General features: G+C 34.6%; 1 protein-coding gene across 1 annotated transcript in view; it reads right to left on the bottom strand.

Annotated features, from left to right (window-relative positions):
• Nucleotides 1-522: 522 nt before the first annotated feature.
• LOC121416948 overlaps nucleotides 523-14,246 on the bottom strand; it is a 31,943-nt gene continuing 18,219 nt past the window's right edge. Inside the window, exons 5-15 of the mRNA XM_041610519.1 lie at nucleotides 13,485-13,573; nucleotides 12,866-12,939; nucleotides 12,023-12,263; nucleotides 11,423-11,500; nucleotides 10,681-10,741; nucleotides 10,164-10,275; nucleotides 4,381-4,490; nucleotides 3,487-3,786; nucleotides 2,978-3,109; nucleotides 2,316-2,375; nucleotides 523-1,812 (exon numbers count right to left, since the gene is read on the bottom strand). Of these exons, the coding sequence (XP_041466453.1) occupies nucleotides 1,591-1,812; nucleotides 2,316-2,375; nucleotides 2,978-3,109; nucleotides 3,487-3,786; nucleotides 4,381-4,490; nucleotides 10,164-10,275; nucleotides 10,681-10,741; nucleotides 11,423-11,500; nucleotides 12,023-12,263; nucleotides 12,866-12,939; nucleotides 13,485-13,573 (1,479 nt within the window). The 3' untranslated portion in view covers nucleotides 523-1,590. The remainder of the gene's footprint in view (nucleotides 1,813-2,315; nucleotides 2,376-2,977; nucleotides 3,110-3,486; nucleotides 3,787-4,380; nucleotides 4,491-10,163; nucleotides 10,276-10,680; nucleotides 10,742-11,422; nucleotides 11,501-12,022; nucleotides 12,264-12,865; nucleotides 12,940-13,484; nucleotides 13,574-14,246) is intronic.

The following is a 14,246-nucleotide window of genomic DNA, read 5'->3' as shown; positions in this document are numbered from 1 at the left end:
CGATGAGATAGCCAGTTTCATTGCACTGACCTCTTTTATGTCTGATATATACATTCTCTCGAGTTGCATTTTCACAAATTTAATTTTCTCAGAAAACATGTTCAATTACCATATTTTGTCATTTCATAAATTCTATATGATAAGCATTCAGGTTGATAATATATCTCTTCATGATCATTAGAAGAAAAACATCTCCAATTTGCTTTCAATTTCATCGGATTATGTTTCAATACATTGAGCTTTATTGGTCAAGAAATGTTAAATTCTAATTCAAAATTTTGTGACATTATTATGTTTGTTTCGAAGTATAAGTGTTGTCTCAAACTGAGAGTGAATATTTTGATGCTTTCTTTGAATTAATAGTGCTATTACATTATTGTACTGTATCATACAGTGTACACTCTTAGGTTCTTAGAGGGTTCTATACTTATCCCGTATTTAGAACCTGTACAGGTTCTAAATTACCATAAACAGCCAATTTGAGACTTTTCAAGTTTTTTTATTTACGTAAAGAATCTTTTTCGAGAGGGTTCAAATTCGCACCTTTTTTGTAACAGTATAAATGAAGATAATTTGTATTTATACCAGCAAACTTGTTAATTTATTCAATGTATATCATCTGTAGTGACATATTAAATAGTGTTTAAAATGTGACGATTTCAAGCTTGCAATTCCTTGTATAACTTCGAGTCGTTTGAGCTTTGATGCTTGGATATTATTTTGACTACTTTGTAAGCAGGAATAAAAATAACCAATTCTGTACCATTTTCTGAATTTATTCCAACCACAGCTTATTTAAGCATAGTTCATTTAAGCAGAATCAATTCAAAAATTGGTAATATGTTAAAAGCCACTAAAGGTAAATTTCGGTAAGGATGATTAAAATCACTTCCATCATTTCTGATACTTAATAATAGACATATGTAAAATAAAAACAGACCAATATGTTTCGCATCATTCGATCATAAGACCATATAGGTGAAGCACCAGAGGAGGGGGTGGGGGCAAGACGATTGAAAGTCAAGATAACTTCATTGTATTCCACAATTGAATTACAGGGATACTTTAGAGGTACACCACCCAAACCTCTCCCTTGTGTACCCTTCTTCCTTCCCTTCTCCCTCTTTTCCCTTTCCACCACTTTTTTATATTTCTGTTCAATACTTGAAAAGAGCCCCCCCTCGCCACCACCTTTGAGTGCATGGAATAATGAATCGTAAAATTCTTATTGCCACAAACATCAATTTAACTTGAATACAATAAAAACGTTAATCCCCCAGATTTGAATTTGAAATTTATTTGTTCCTTGATCTGATAAAATATTTCAGAAAAGACCTAAGTGGAAGTTGGTAGTACGCTTCCATCATCTTATATTTTTCTCATTTCCACTGGTTGCTGAAAAACCTTGACAGTTATTTAAAGTATTAGAGCTAATAATCGGGACAGGAGATCTATAAATGATATAAATTACTTCTGATACGAAAATAAAATAAAAGATGTGCACCAATGTTCCAATGTTGCACCAGTCCTTCAAACTGTATACACTATGACCCTGTATCGATAATTCATAATGTTTTTAATGACTGATCATTATGCCTTCAAGTCTTTCATTTTTGATTGATCATTGAGTATTCCTGTCAGAGTCTCTGTTTTGTAAGTCGACCAGTTCGTGTGACTTTGAAGATTTTCTTGCAGTTTCTCAGCCGTCGGGTATGGATACACCAGAGATCGGACGTTCCGTTTTACAGCGTTGGGGGCGTGCTTCATGAAGAAATCTTTCTTGACCATGATGCATTCAGCCCCTCTACTCACCTGCAAAGAATTGGAACGAATGATATTATAATATCAATATGAGATAGAAAAAATGCAAATGCAACATTATAAATCATAAATTGAAATTCATAACCTAGAAACAACAAACACTGCCACACACCTTGTGACCTTTCTTCGTATCACAATATTTTGTTATGATTTTTCTTGAATATCACATCTTTTTGGAAGCGGTTAAAAGACATTTTTCAACATGTTTTTGTGAATGAATAGAATATCTAACATATCCATGATATCGTATCCTATCCTGTGTATCATGTGTAATTCACATTTGATTATAAATTCAACGGATGACAACAAGCCTAGTTGAATAGAAACTACGAAATCAAAATAAGTCTGGACCGACTCAGGGGGCTATGGGGTTCAATGGCTGACCCTGTTTGCAAATTTCTTGGGATTTTTTCCGTAAGGGCTGACAAATAAGAAAACTGAAACAGAATCTGAAAATGAACATGGATGAAGGCAATCACAAGTTATAAACTCACCAGACTGACTGACGATTGCTTGTAATCAAAACCAAAATCAAAGTCAAGTGATGACAAACCCTGCAATTAGAAAGAAATACATATTTCTTTTAATATTTTACCAATAAAAGAAGCGTTTGAAAAACGTTGAAAATATGACTGTAGATACATTTATAAACCGTTGTCTGAAGGAAAACGTACTCCTTGAAAATAATACAAAAAACAACTTTAGCCGACTGCATCATACGTTGTCATATTTCAATAAATTTGAAATGATAATATTGCGCACATCCTGACCAGTAATTATACACAACTTATCAAGATAATTGTGTAATTACACACAAATTAAAAGGATAATAAGTACATGATCCATCACTGTGTATTTCAAAGTTGTATCAGATTTTTAGAAAAAATTGTTCCATGAAGCAAGAACTCGACACCCACTGAAATATTTACAGTATTGCTACAACATCTGTCCTGTCGATGTAGCTGAGCTATGATCCCTTTTCTTTCTTTTATTTTTGTTTCCTTTTTTTTCCCTCATTCCCTTTTTTGGCCTTTTTAGACTTCCACCTGACAGTACATGGTGCCCGAAGAACAAGACCACATAAGCCATACACTAATGGGACGCTGCTGGTGTGGCGTCGACAATATAATTATGTGCTGTTGAAACAAATACTTACAAAACAATCCTTAGGATGTAGGAGCTCAACCTGGATGAAAACGGATATTCCTTTCCTATCGGTAGGAATGGATGCTCGACGCCTACGAACAGGATCAGCTGAAACATTGATACTTGGTATGCTAGGAGATACCTGATGAAGAATGAAACGAGAGAAAGATAAGATAAACCACATAGTAATGTAAAAAACGAAAGCGTATATAATCTAACTTTGATTTATAGGAGGGCCTATTTATAATTGTAAATTATATAATCAGCAACATGCCTTCTGTAAAATCATGTCAAGTATGATCTGATATGTTCTGGTTTGATTGGTGTGGTGAAACAGATGATGTCTTATTTAGACAATCGAGAAAAATATAGATTATACCCTTTGAGGTCTTTCATTTTGTTTGTAGAGACTTTCACCTACATTGTTGCTGCAATTTATTTATCAGTTTTTCCGTGTAAAGAAAAGAAATGTCTTATTTCATTAAGAGTTTAGGAGATACTAGATCATTCAATACTAACCGATTTTCTTTTCTTTTCCCGCTTGCTGCTGGATCGTTTTGATTTTGCCGATGACAATGACGAGAAATCCCGAAACGTACTCGGGGAAAACGACTGCTGGGAGGGCGTGGCCCCTTTCCTCATGTCGATGTTTGGCAAGGAAGCAGTCATGTGATTAGTCACATGGTTTGTCATGTGAGTGATTGTGTGACTTGGTAGGTTGTCCATTTCATCCTCTTCACTCTCTGAAAGAGTCTTTGATCGAGTTAGGAATGTAGGCGTGTCTGAAAGACTTCGGATATCCATGTGCTGTAGTGTTACCTGTGACGGACACAATGAAAATTGGCTATGATAAACATGCTTCTCTTTTGCAAAATTGGGTGAAAACTCTAAAAACACAATTTTATATTTTGATATGATTGGTAAAATTATATTCTACAGATGTGATAAATACTGCACTGTGACGGGCATGAATATATGAGTCAAAGCCAAGGTGATGGCATTATAATTATTATGACTATAATACAGGGGCGACCACCCTCTTGATTTTCATGAGTGTAAAAAGAGGTGGGGGGAAAAGAAGTGGAAGTATGTGAAGGAAGGAGAGGTATTAAACAGAGATCTACGTCGTGTAACTCTTACTCTTGTAATTCAATCGGGGAATTATGACGTCATCTTGAATTCATCTTCCCCCCCCCCAAAAAAAAAAAACGTCACCGCCACTGAGTGCAACGGTGGTGATAAACAAGAGTAATACCATGTATGTATGATTGAGGAGCCCTCTGGATGCTGTCATTTACGCTCTTGTCCCATTTCAAACATAATTATGTCAATTTCTCAGTGATAGAAAAGGAAGAGAATTGGGCTCCCGGATATTACAAAAATGGTTGATATTGAGTAGCATGATTATCTTACTGCTTTGGTGTGTTGACCAAGCATTACCCTCTTCGGAGACGAGACTTTGAGAGGCTCGATGTCTGGTAGTGACAGCGTCTTACTCCGTAAACGAGAATTCACTTCATTATCTGAAGCAATAGAACATAGCAAAAATAAATTAACGAACGTGACAGACATGTCGATGAAAAATGTGTGAATTTTATTCAGTGGCAAATGTAAACCAATGAGATCGCTACTCGACGTAAAGAGCGAACAAACATTCACTCCTCATTGAGCGGTTATTCACTCTGATCCGAGTGTTCATCACGATATTTCGTCGTCCGCCTCCTCACTCGTTTTCCGAGTGGTCAATTTTCCTTTCAGTAAACAGTCGATCTTTCGCTCCCTCTCACTCGTGTCGTCGAGTGTGTGACAAGGAGAACTTGACCAATAAGAAGCAATCGAATTTCACACTTATAACCAATCACAAGTGGGCACGCCCTTGCTCGAGAATCGCGCATCGCATCAACATTGCATATACAGACCCAGTGGAAAGTCTTCAGGTATCAGTGAGGCAGTAATCCAGAAATTTCTCACTCTTTTTTTTTGGTCGAAAAGGGGTTGTCCTCCAATTAATCCCTTGAACGAGTGGAATTTCACAATTTTTTGGTGGATTTTCACTCATTTACATTAACCCGTTCGCGACGGCATAGTAGAATAGGTTCTAACACCCCAAACAAGATTAATCAGCCGACCATGTCGAGTTCGAACAGCTCCATTGTCCCGTGCGTGCGAGCTGGATCGTTGATTACAAAAGCGTGTGTGCGATCCACGATGAGTGAATTGATCGATCGATAGTTTTCGCGCATGCGTAGTTCATTTCCTGTTTTGGCTGCACGGAGTTCAGAGCTCACCTGTCGCTCAAGAACTATAATTATGTCCGCACAAAGTGACTTCTTTGAGAATGTATTGTTTGTGATGTGGGTTTTGAAGTTCTTCTTGGACTTCTTCTTTTTTGATATTACTATTATCATAATATTATCATTCTCCCTTCCTTTCTTCTTCCTTTTCTTCTTTTGCGATCTTATTATTATCAAAATTATTATTCTCATTTCTTTTCTTCTCATATTCTTCTTTTTCGATATTCTTCTTATCTTATCATCCTCATTTCCTTTCTTCTTCTGTTCGATCTGTGTCTCATCTTTTTGTTCTTATACTTCCTATTTATAGACCCCCCCCCTTCTCCCTTGATATAGTCTTGCTTTGTTTCCTCTTGCAAATGAAATCCTCCTTTTTTTCCTTTTTCTTTTTTATAATGCTCCCTTTTCCTTTTCTCCTCCTTCTTCACTGATAATTGTGCAATCCTACACCTCCTCCATCTCCTAAGTTTTCTTTTTCTATTTCCCTTCTATTTATTCTTGTTATGATTTTGCTTGTGCTTCTTCCTTTTCGTTTTTTTTTCTTCGTCGTCTTATCTTCTCTTACCTATTCTCATTCTTTTACTCCTGTCATCCTATTTTGCTTTATTTTGTTCTCTCTCTGTTTTTCTCTTCTTGCAAAATGAAAAAAATGAAGAATATGATATTTCTTTTTAAAAGTATGTCCGCCAAAACATGAATCTTCAAAATATCTTTATATGCATACAAGTAATATTTTCTGAACAAGAAATCATAATCTTCTCGATAGGGAGCAGTTCTTACCAATCCAAAAGTTTGCAAGGTGGTATACGACAATTATTTTGAAGATTATTTATCATTTATCATCCAATTATTTAAGTTAGCCCACCCCATCCCCCATGATCACCATTATCTTCTCCTTTCATCTATTTTTTCTGTTTCGTCTGCTTTTTTTATTTTATCTTTTTCTTTGTCTTATCATTATTATATTCATAATCTTGATCATTGTTGTTATTATTGTCAAAATCATTATTATTATTTTTATTATCCGATTGTTATATTTTCTTTTATTATTTGTTATTATCATTGTTAGTGTTGATAGTAATGTTTATAATTGTTATAATTGATAATATGATAATTGATATTATGTAAACATTTGAATATTTACATGTAAAGAATAAAAGAATTTAGTTTAATTCGATCGAAAAATATTATTGCTATAGTCATGTTTGTTTGGCGGAGCCCGAAAGAAGAATCAGTTTCGCTGAATGCCATCCCCTCTACCCTCTCTAATCCCCTTACCTCTAGTCAACCTCTACTCTCCTCTATTTTCCCTTTACTTTTTCCCTTCTTTTCAATCAGTAGCTTACGCGGGGGGGGTAGGGTTCTATTTCATACGAGGCGCTTTTAATCGAAAAAAAAATGTACTACAACACTGCGCAGACAAGTGGGTTATGTTCTCCCTCTCTTCTTCATTTCGTGTTCCGTGCCCCCGGCCCTCTCTCTATTTTTTCCCTTCTTAGTATTATCTCGTCATCACAGAAATATGTCCAAACCCGGCCCTCCAAGCCCACCCATAATAAAAATAAAACCTATTTTAGGATAGGTGCCCGGCATATTCGGCACATAATCAATTTCAAATGATGTCTAGATTTTACGTCGTCTAGAAATGTTCAACAAAAAACTCCAAATTATTTCCTTAATTCAAAATCCAAAGGAGACGTTGCCATGTATTTGTGTAAAAAAATGAATATTATGTATCACATGATTCTAGTAATTAAATTTGTATTATAAACAAGACATTCTGCCTTTCTTTCATTATCCAAGAATATACAATAAGTCCCTGCAATCCGTTTTATTTATTGTGGACTTACTCAATTCTCAGTTTATTTCACTAGTTTAGAACGTGTGTGGTTATTTTCTTGACATTTATGTGCAAAGGATTTAATGATCAACAAATGATTAGTAATGCATGGAAAAATGCAAGAAAGAATAACATAAGTATATGTTGGACAATTTAAAATGGAAAAAAAATGAGTGTGACCAGAAAGACATTTTCGGTTTTGCTGGTAATCTATTTGTTAGAGATCGGCGGTGAACCAAGGAATTCTCGGTGGAGGGGACTATAAATGCGCTACTTTTTCTTTACTTTTTTTCTGACAAGCAAAGGGGGGAGGAAATAGAGGTCAGCAATGAAATCGCAACCCAAGTTACACCATTACTATTTTATACCCCTTTTTTCTAATTCTAGTGCATATGAATTATATTCCATCGTCTAACCCCCACCCCCCTATTTGATTCGCCACACTCACTGTCAAATTTTCGGACAATATGATTTGATTACATTTTAGGAACTTTCCTTTTGGAAATTATTATTTCCTGCGTTCAGTTTGTTTTAATATACAATTTCGTCAAGATGGAAAAGGACTCTGAAAATGATAACTTGCATTGCCAAAGTAAAAATCTAAAATGTCGTAAGTGTATATAATTTCTCACCCGGTACATTCACCTTTACAGAATTTCGATGTATTAAAATAATTCTTATGTTGTATTTCTCCCCTTCCTTTTTCCTTGTAGCCAACAATCCATAAGAGCTCCGATGAAAATACAAATATAACGAGTTAATTAGAGAACTGTAAGAGGAAGAACGTGCTTAAAAAGAGATACATAGAAAGGCCATTCTCGCCTGCCTAAATATCATATTCCAGCTCATATTGACTGATACATATTATCTCTAATTAATTAATTAATTAATTTATTGTCTTTATTAATTAATTCATGTACTGATTGCTTTATCTCATATCTTTATCCAACTTGAGCGTCTGTTATGGTCTATGGAGTACGGCTAAAAATAAAACAAATAACCGAATGGACGTATATGGAATCACAATATGCTTTATGCCGTTTTTCTCGCACCCTTCTAACAAGCAATTAAAAAAAATAAAACGAGCCGCATGATGATAATGATTAATAATTCATATAATATCCACTAAACATTGTGATGAAGGCGCTCTACTTATTTATTACCCGGCTTACATCAATTTTGTTCCCTGAAAAGCATTATAGACCTGTTTGCAGACATAAACATAGATATTTTATTTTAATATATTCTGCTTTTCATTCCCTCTATCTTCTCGAATAATATATCCATGGAATGCATATTTACTCCATGCTCTGGATTCCTATCGCATCACATTTCTTTATATGCAGGTCAAACCAAACCACGATAACATGCATCAGAATAAAATCAATCGGGGAAACCTTAGATTTTTCGAATATTCATATAATGAGATTATATGGATAAAACATGCTTCATATACTTTGTACATCGTAAATAACACATATTAGTCTTCATTAGCATGATTATGCCTATGTCACGGTGTTTATCACTCTTTGGTGTTGAACCAAACTGACAAAGGGTGAATTCATCCGTACATCCTTCCCTTTCAAGTCACTCTTTTACATTGTTAGTAAGTGGCAACTTTATTGATCTTCGCTGGATGCCCTTTTGTTATTTTCAAAGGGGGCCATGCCTCCATCAATTACCCCATCCGTATCGTTAGAACAAAATAGAGTGTATGTACGATCCGAGGTATTCTCAATAGCCAGCTGTATACACTTTTGTTTAGGATTATAGAAATCGATATCAACTTAAAGTCGTGTACTCTCTTCTAGTTTAATCTAGCTTGATCAGTTCATGAAGTTGAATATTATGACAACCATTTTCAAGAGGCAAAATAATGCACCTAAATGAAAGAAGAAAACAAAAATCGATGTGTTATAAACTGAAATCATGATTTTTTTTCTTCCTATATTCTACCAACGGCGCCATTTTGAAACCTCACTAGCAATTTTTTTGTATTGAGTAGTTTTTATTGACAACTTCAATTCATATACAAAATAAAATATATGTAACAAATAAAACTTTGAAACATAATATTTTCATGAATGTTACAATAAAACACAATGTCAGACATCTTCCAATACATAATTATAAATAACATTGATTATAATATATGCATCAAGAAGAAACTTCTACAGAAAATTCCAACATATTGATTTTTTTCCAGTGTCAAATAAAAAACATAAGAGAAATTTTCCAAATACAAAAATAAATCATTAATAAAACCTAAACGAATTGAAGCCATCAGCATATATATTTTTGACCCATCACCTCGGCCTCCTCACCCAAATAAATTCAAACACAAACTCAGCCCTTGTCATTACCCCCCCCCCCCCCCCCAACCCTCCCATGAACACCCACATCCCCTATCCGGTGGAGAACTGGCTCTGGGCTCCAATACATGGTCTAATATTTAAGTTTTTCCATTTAGAGAAAGCAATCTAATATAGTATCGATCATGTCGACCGTTTTCGATCTACCGTTGATCATATCAGCGCACGCACGCAGCTCTGCGTGCGTTTTGGGTTGCATTTCGCTGCTCCCATTATTTTCCCTCACTCTTATTGATTACGGTGTATACGTGGTCCTGCGAAACTGAAAATCATTGAAATCAAGCTTTCATCGCGGCAATGCCCACTGTACGCGAATATTGGACTCTCATCGAAGCATAACTCGTTTTATAATGCTTTATAAACTATAGAAACAAAAGGTAAAAACGTATGACTTTCTGGAATGTGTAGTTTAATTAATGGACATTGTAATTATAACACAGAAAAGGCAGAAACATAGTATGAAATTGTATTTTTAAGGCCTGCAAATGGATTCGAGTAATAGCCTTTGGGGAACCGACTATATACGGCTCCCGTACATGAATGAGTTTTAGGGAACCGTATATAGCCGGCTCCCGTTGGCAACGGGTTAAGAGAGTAATGAACAAACCCATCCCAAACAATGAACATGATATTTTAATTTGTTTAAATGGTATATTTCTTGTTTATCAAAATTTGAACTAGTATGCATACCAGTGGTCGATGTTGACTGTAGACGTGATTGCCTTTCATCTTCAAATGAATCTCTGCCTGTATGTAGGTTAGGTTTGACAGCCTTTAGTTGCATCAAGACTTGGCATGTACCCTATGCATTACACAATCAAACATGAAAAATAATCAATTCATTTCATTTTGTTCTGCATAACAATATAAAATGGTACCACGTGTAACAAAGACAGTAATTTTACAGTAAATCAAAAATATTCCTCACTGAACAAGAAATCACTCGCGGAAGGCGGACTGTAATTATGAGCAAATATGCTTGAAAATCTGCCAATTAAATTAAATACTTACTACGAAGATCTATTTCATTATCATTATATTAATTTGATTGTAATTATTATAATTGTTATCATTTCAATTTTTGTCATCATTCATTTTGATCATTACTATCCTTATTTTCATTTTAGATACCATTGAAATTTTCACAGCTGTCATCAAATCATCACTATCATCGTGCATTATTATCATTATCCCATATCAAACTTACCGATTTTACAACATAGATCCATTCCGACTTTTCACTGTCTTTCACTATCACCTGACCACGTCTGTAACAGAGAAGAAAATAATGAAAAATTTTTACATTTTGGTAGTGTATAAGTATACTCAGAAAGGCAATGTTTCTGTGTAAACCGACTTTCTAAGGTTATTGATATAGGTAAGAACTAAACTGAAAACAATAAACAAGAATAAACTTATTGGAAGGACGAGCAGGGGGTTGATTCTCACTTTATTACACTCAAGAGATGTGGAATTTCACGCTTTCCTTGGCGTTGCGGGATGATTCCATGCATGTGTTTTTATAAAGAAAAGCAATAGAGAGCCAAAAGAATGAGGATCATAATTTCGAACACTTTTAACAGGTGTAAAAAGGCATGACACAGACCAATAACGAAGTTTTTCCTTCATTTTCATAAAATGAGAAATGTCTAACGTCTTTTTTTTTTTTTAAATAGTATTGACGGGAAGTACTCTGAACTCTTAACACCACAAGAGTTTAGAAACTTTTCTTCATTTTTTTTTTTGTAAACCAAGCATTGTCATGGTATAGTTGATTGTTTCGATCGTAAAGAGCACCCTTTAAAGAAAATCCAAGAATCGCAATCAAACCAAACACAAAAGCTATATTTTGCAAATAAAGGCTATAATAATATTGATCGTTAATGCCAAAACCTGCAATGAAAATCATCTCAATGTCGTACTATATCGGTTTCATGGGATGTACTCACTTGTAAAAATGAAAAAGGCACATTTCCGGATGCTGTTTAAGAATTTCGATGGGCCAGTACTTCATGAAGTTGATTTGTCTACAACAAGGATAAGAGATAATGAAGAATGGCTATTATAATAATGATTTAGATGAAAAATACAAGAATTTGATCATGATTGTGGTGATACACTGTAAAAACGCTGTTCAAAATTTTAAGCACGTTGTTTCAGCACATCAATCTAACAACTATTGTTTAAACTTTTTTAACAACTGTTTAAACTTTTAAAACAAGTTGTTTAAAAAGGTTTAAACAAAAAAGTTTAAACAACTTGCTAGAGTGATAGGCTTAAACAATGTGCTGTTTTTTTACTGTGTATTAGGCAACAGGAATATGGCAAACCATAAAAAGGCTATAGTGATTATATATTGTTTCTCTCTCGCTCCCTCCCTCTCACTGTTGATTAATTCAACATTTAAAAAAATCAGGACTTAACTTCATATTTGGGGGCATAAGAACAATAATGGGCAAGGAGCGCGCGGGGTGGATCATCATGGATACGTTGTCATATGCAACCAGTGAATCAGCCACTGTCTGCACCAGGTCCACCCGGGTCCTCACCTTAAAAACTTGACATGTTCTGGTTCCTGTCCAGGCTCTTGTCCTCTCATGAAGATATCGAAGAAGTCTTCTCGTGTGATGGCAAGAAGATGGACCGGTCCTTGACTTGACACGGTCGCTGTCCGCCTACCGTGGTGTAGGATTGCGATCTCACCGAAGCTACTCCCTCGACGAAGCACGGCTACAGTTCGTAGACTCGATTCACCCGTATCAGGGTTATTGGATAATATAGTTACCACAACTATAATCAAGATAATGGTAAGAACGAAATAGAAAAGATACGTAATGGTGAAGGTATAACCAGAAGGAAAAGAAAGAAAAACAATTTTTGAACGTACTCGTACCCCCTCCTTCTCTCACGTCCGTAGATTGGAAGTCACTCTAGTAGATTGTGGTCAGGGACCAATAATTGATCGAAAGTTTCAATCGAATAAGATTGAATTCTAAATCTATTAGATAGAAAATTTAATCCTGATCGCAATCTATTTCAATCTAGGTAGTTCCTGTTCGTGTACATGCAAGTTTTATGAGTTTACACAGGACTACGTTCAAGGCATATTTTCAAGAATTGTATTCTTATTTTACTGTGGTGTATTATGATTAATGATAATTAAGTTTTTATTTGAGTATTACTGAGAGAAATTGTCAAGCAGAGAGCTTAGAAAATGTTAAATATGTGAACATGAAGAAACATAATCATAATCAAATAAAATTTAGATTTTTTGAAACGAAATGGTCCATTAATGATAATATTTTTAAGTACTCAAATACCCGAATGTAAGATCAATGAGCATGTATAGGCCTATTGAAATAGAAATAATTTACACTTGGTAATGGACTCACCTGAACCACAAATGACGAAATAAAAGTTTTCTGCGTAATGACCCTGTCTAATGATGACCCGTTTAGGAGGAATGCTGAAAAAAAAATAATAAGCATGATAAAGTAGAAAGCAATCTTCCGAATCCCCCATCGTCTAGTTCATCAAGAACTATTTTTTCTTGATAAACTCATATAGAAGAAAAAAAGAAAGAAAGGAAACAAAAATGAAAACGTTTAGAATTTGGCATTTAAATGTGATTTCATCTTTTGGCTTTAAACGGGCTAAAAGATACAAGGATATTTCAGGATATATCAAAAGCCAATTCCTTTCCTGAATATTATGAAATTATATGGTATCAAGATTATTTGTTATTCTGATTCTTAAGCAATCATTGTATTTTTCAAAAACACATGCACTCTAAATTCCAAGGATTCAAAATAAATCCAAATCGGATGTGGATAGTGACCAGCCGATTATATTTTAGGATTAACTTTCAAATCTCAAAAGAGTGAAATTCAAATCTTTTAGATTTATATTTGAATCTACAAGGTTTAAAACTAAATCTAATATTCGGCTAGTCACTATTCACAGCCGATCTGGGTTTATTCTAAATCCTTTGAATTTAGAGTGTATACTTACAATTCATACCATGCAACTTTGACTAGTTTTTCTTGCATATGGAGCGGATATTCGGCAAATGATTTCATCGTCTGTAATCCAATCAAAGCCTGTGAAATGAAATCATTATGATTGATATTACTAGACAAATTAACATTTTTACGTAATATTGATTCATTCACCAGAAACCTTGGATATCATTAAGATCACATTCAGTTTCAACAATGTTTTCAACAATATCGGCGGGATGTAAGGCTTTAATTCAGAGACTAAACTAGTGAACAAAGAATCATTATCGGTTTAACTCTATCAGTGACGTAATGACACAAAGAATGAGGGGGCCAGCTATGGCGTAAAGGGCAAAAATCTATATAAAAAAGTTGCGAGCGAATCGATCGAGCAAAAATTTGACATTTTTATTACAATAATCAAATTTTGTGATAGATTTTGTCAGAATATAAAATTTCACCATTCTCTCTTCCGTTTTTTTTTTTTGGGGGGGGGTCGAGAAAATCTTAAGGAGTGAGGGCTAGCGCCCCTATCTGTATGCCACTGAACATGCTGAACCAAAGATTCACTATGAGATGAAAAACCAACATGATTAAATAGCATCCTGCCTGTCTTCAACATTTTGTAATACACCCGGGTTTTTTTTCGCAAATTATAACGTTCATGGGAGCTTTCTCTGTAACATATTTTATGACATTTTTAGTCTGTTTGGATTAATCAATTAAAATATATGCTGCTTGAAATATTAAATGAATGTTATTCCTTTGATAGGAT

The sequence above is a fragment of the Lytechinus variegatus genome, chromosome 1 (assembly GCF_018143015.1).
Source record: "Lytechinus variegatus isolate NC3 chromosome 1, Lvar_3.0, whole genome shotgun sequence".
Classification (NCBI taxonomy): Eukaryota; Metazoa; Echinodermata; class Echinoidea; order Temnopleuroida; family Toxopneustidae; genus Lytechinus; species Lytechinus variegatus.
This window is presented reverse-complemented; position numbering and strand designations above follow the sequence as displayed.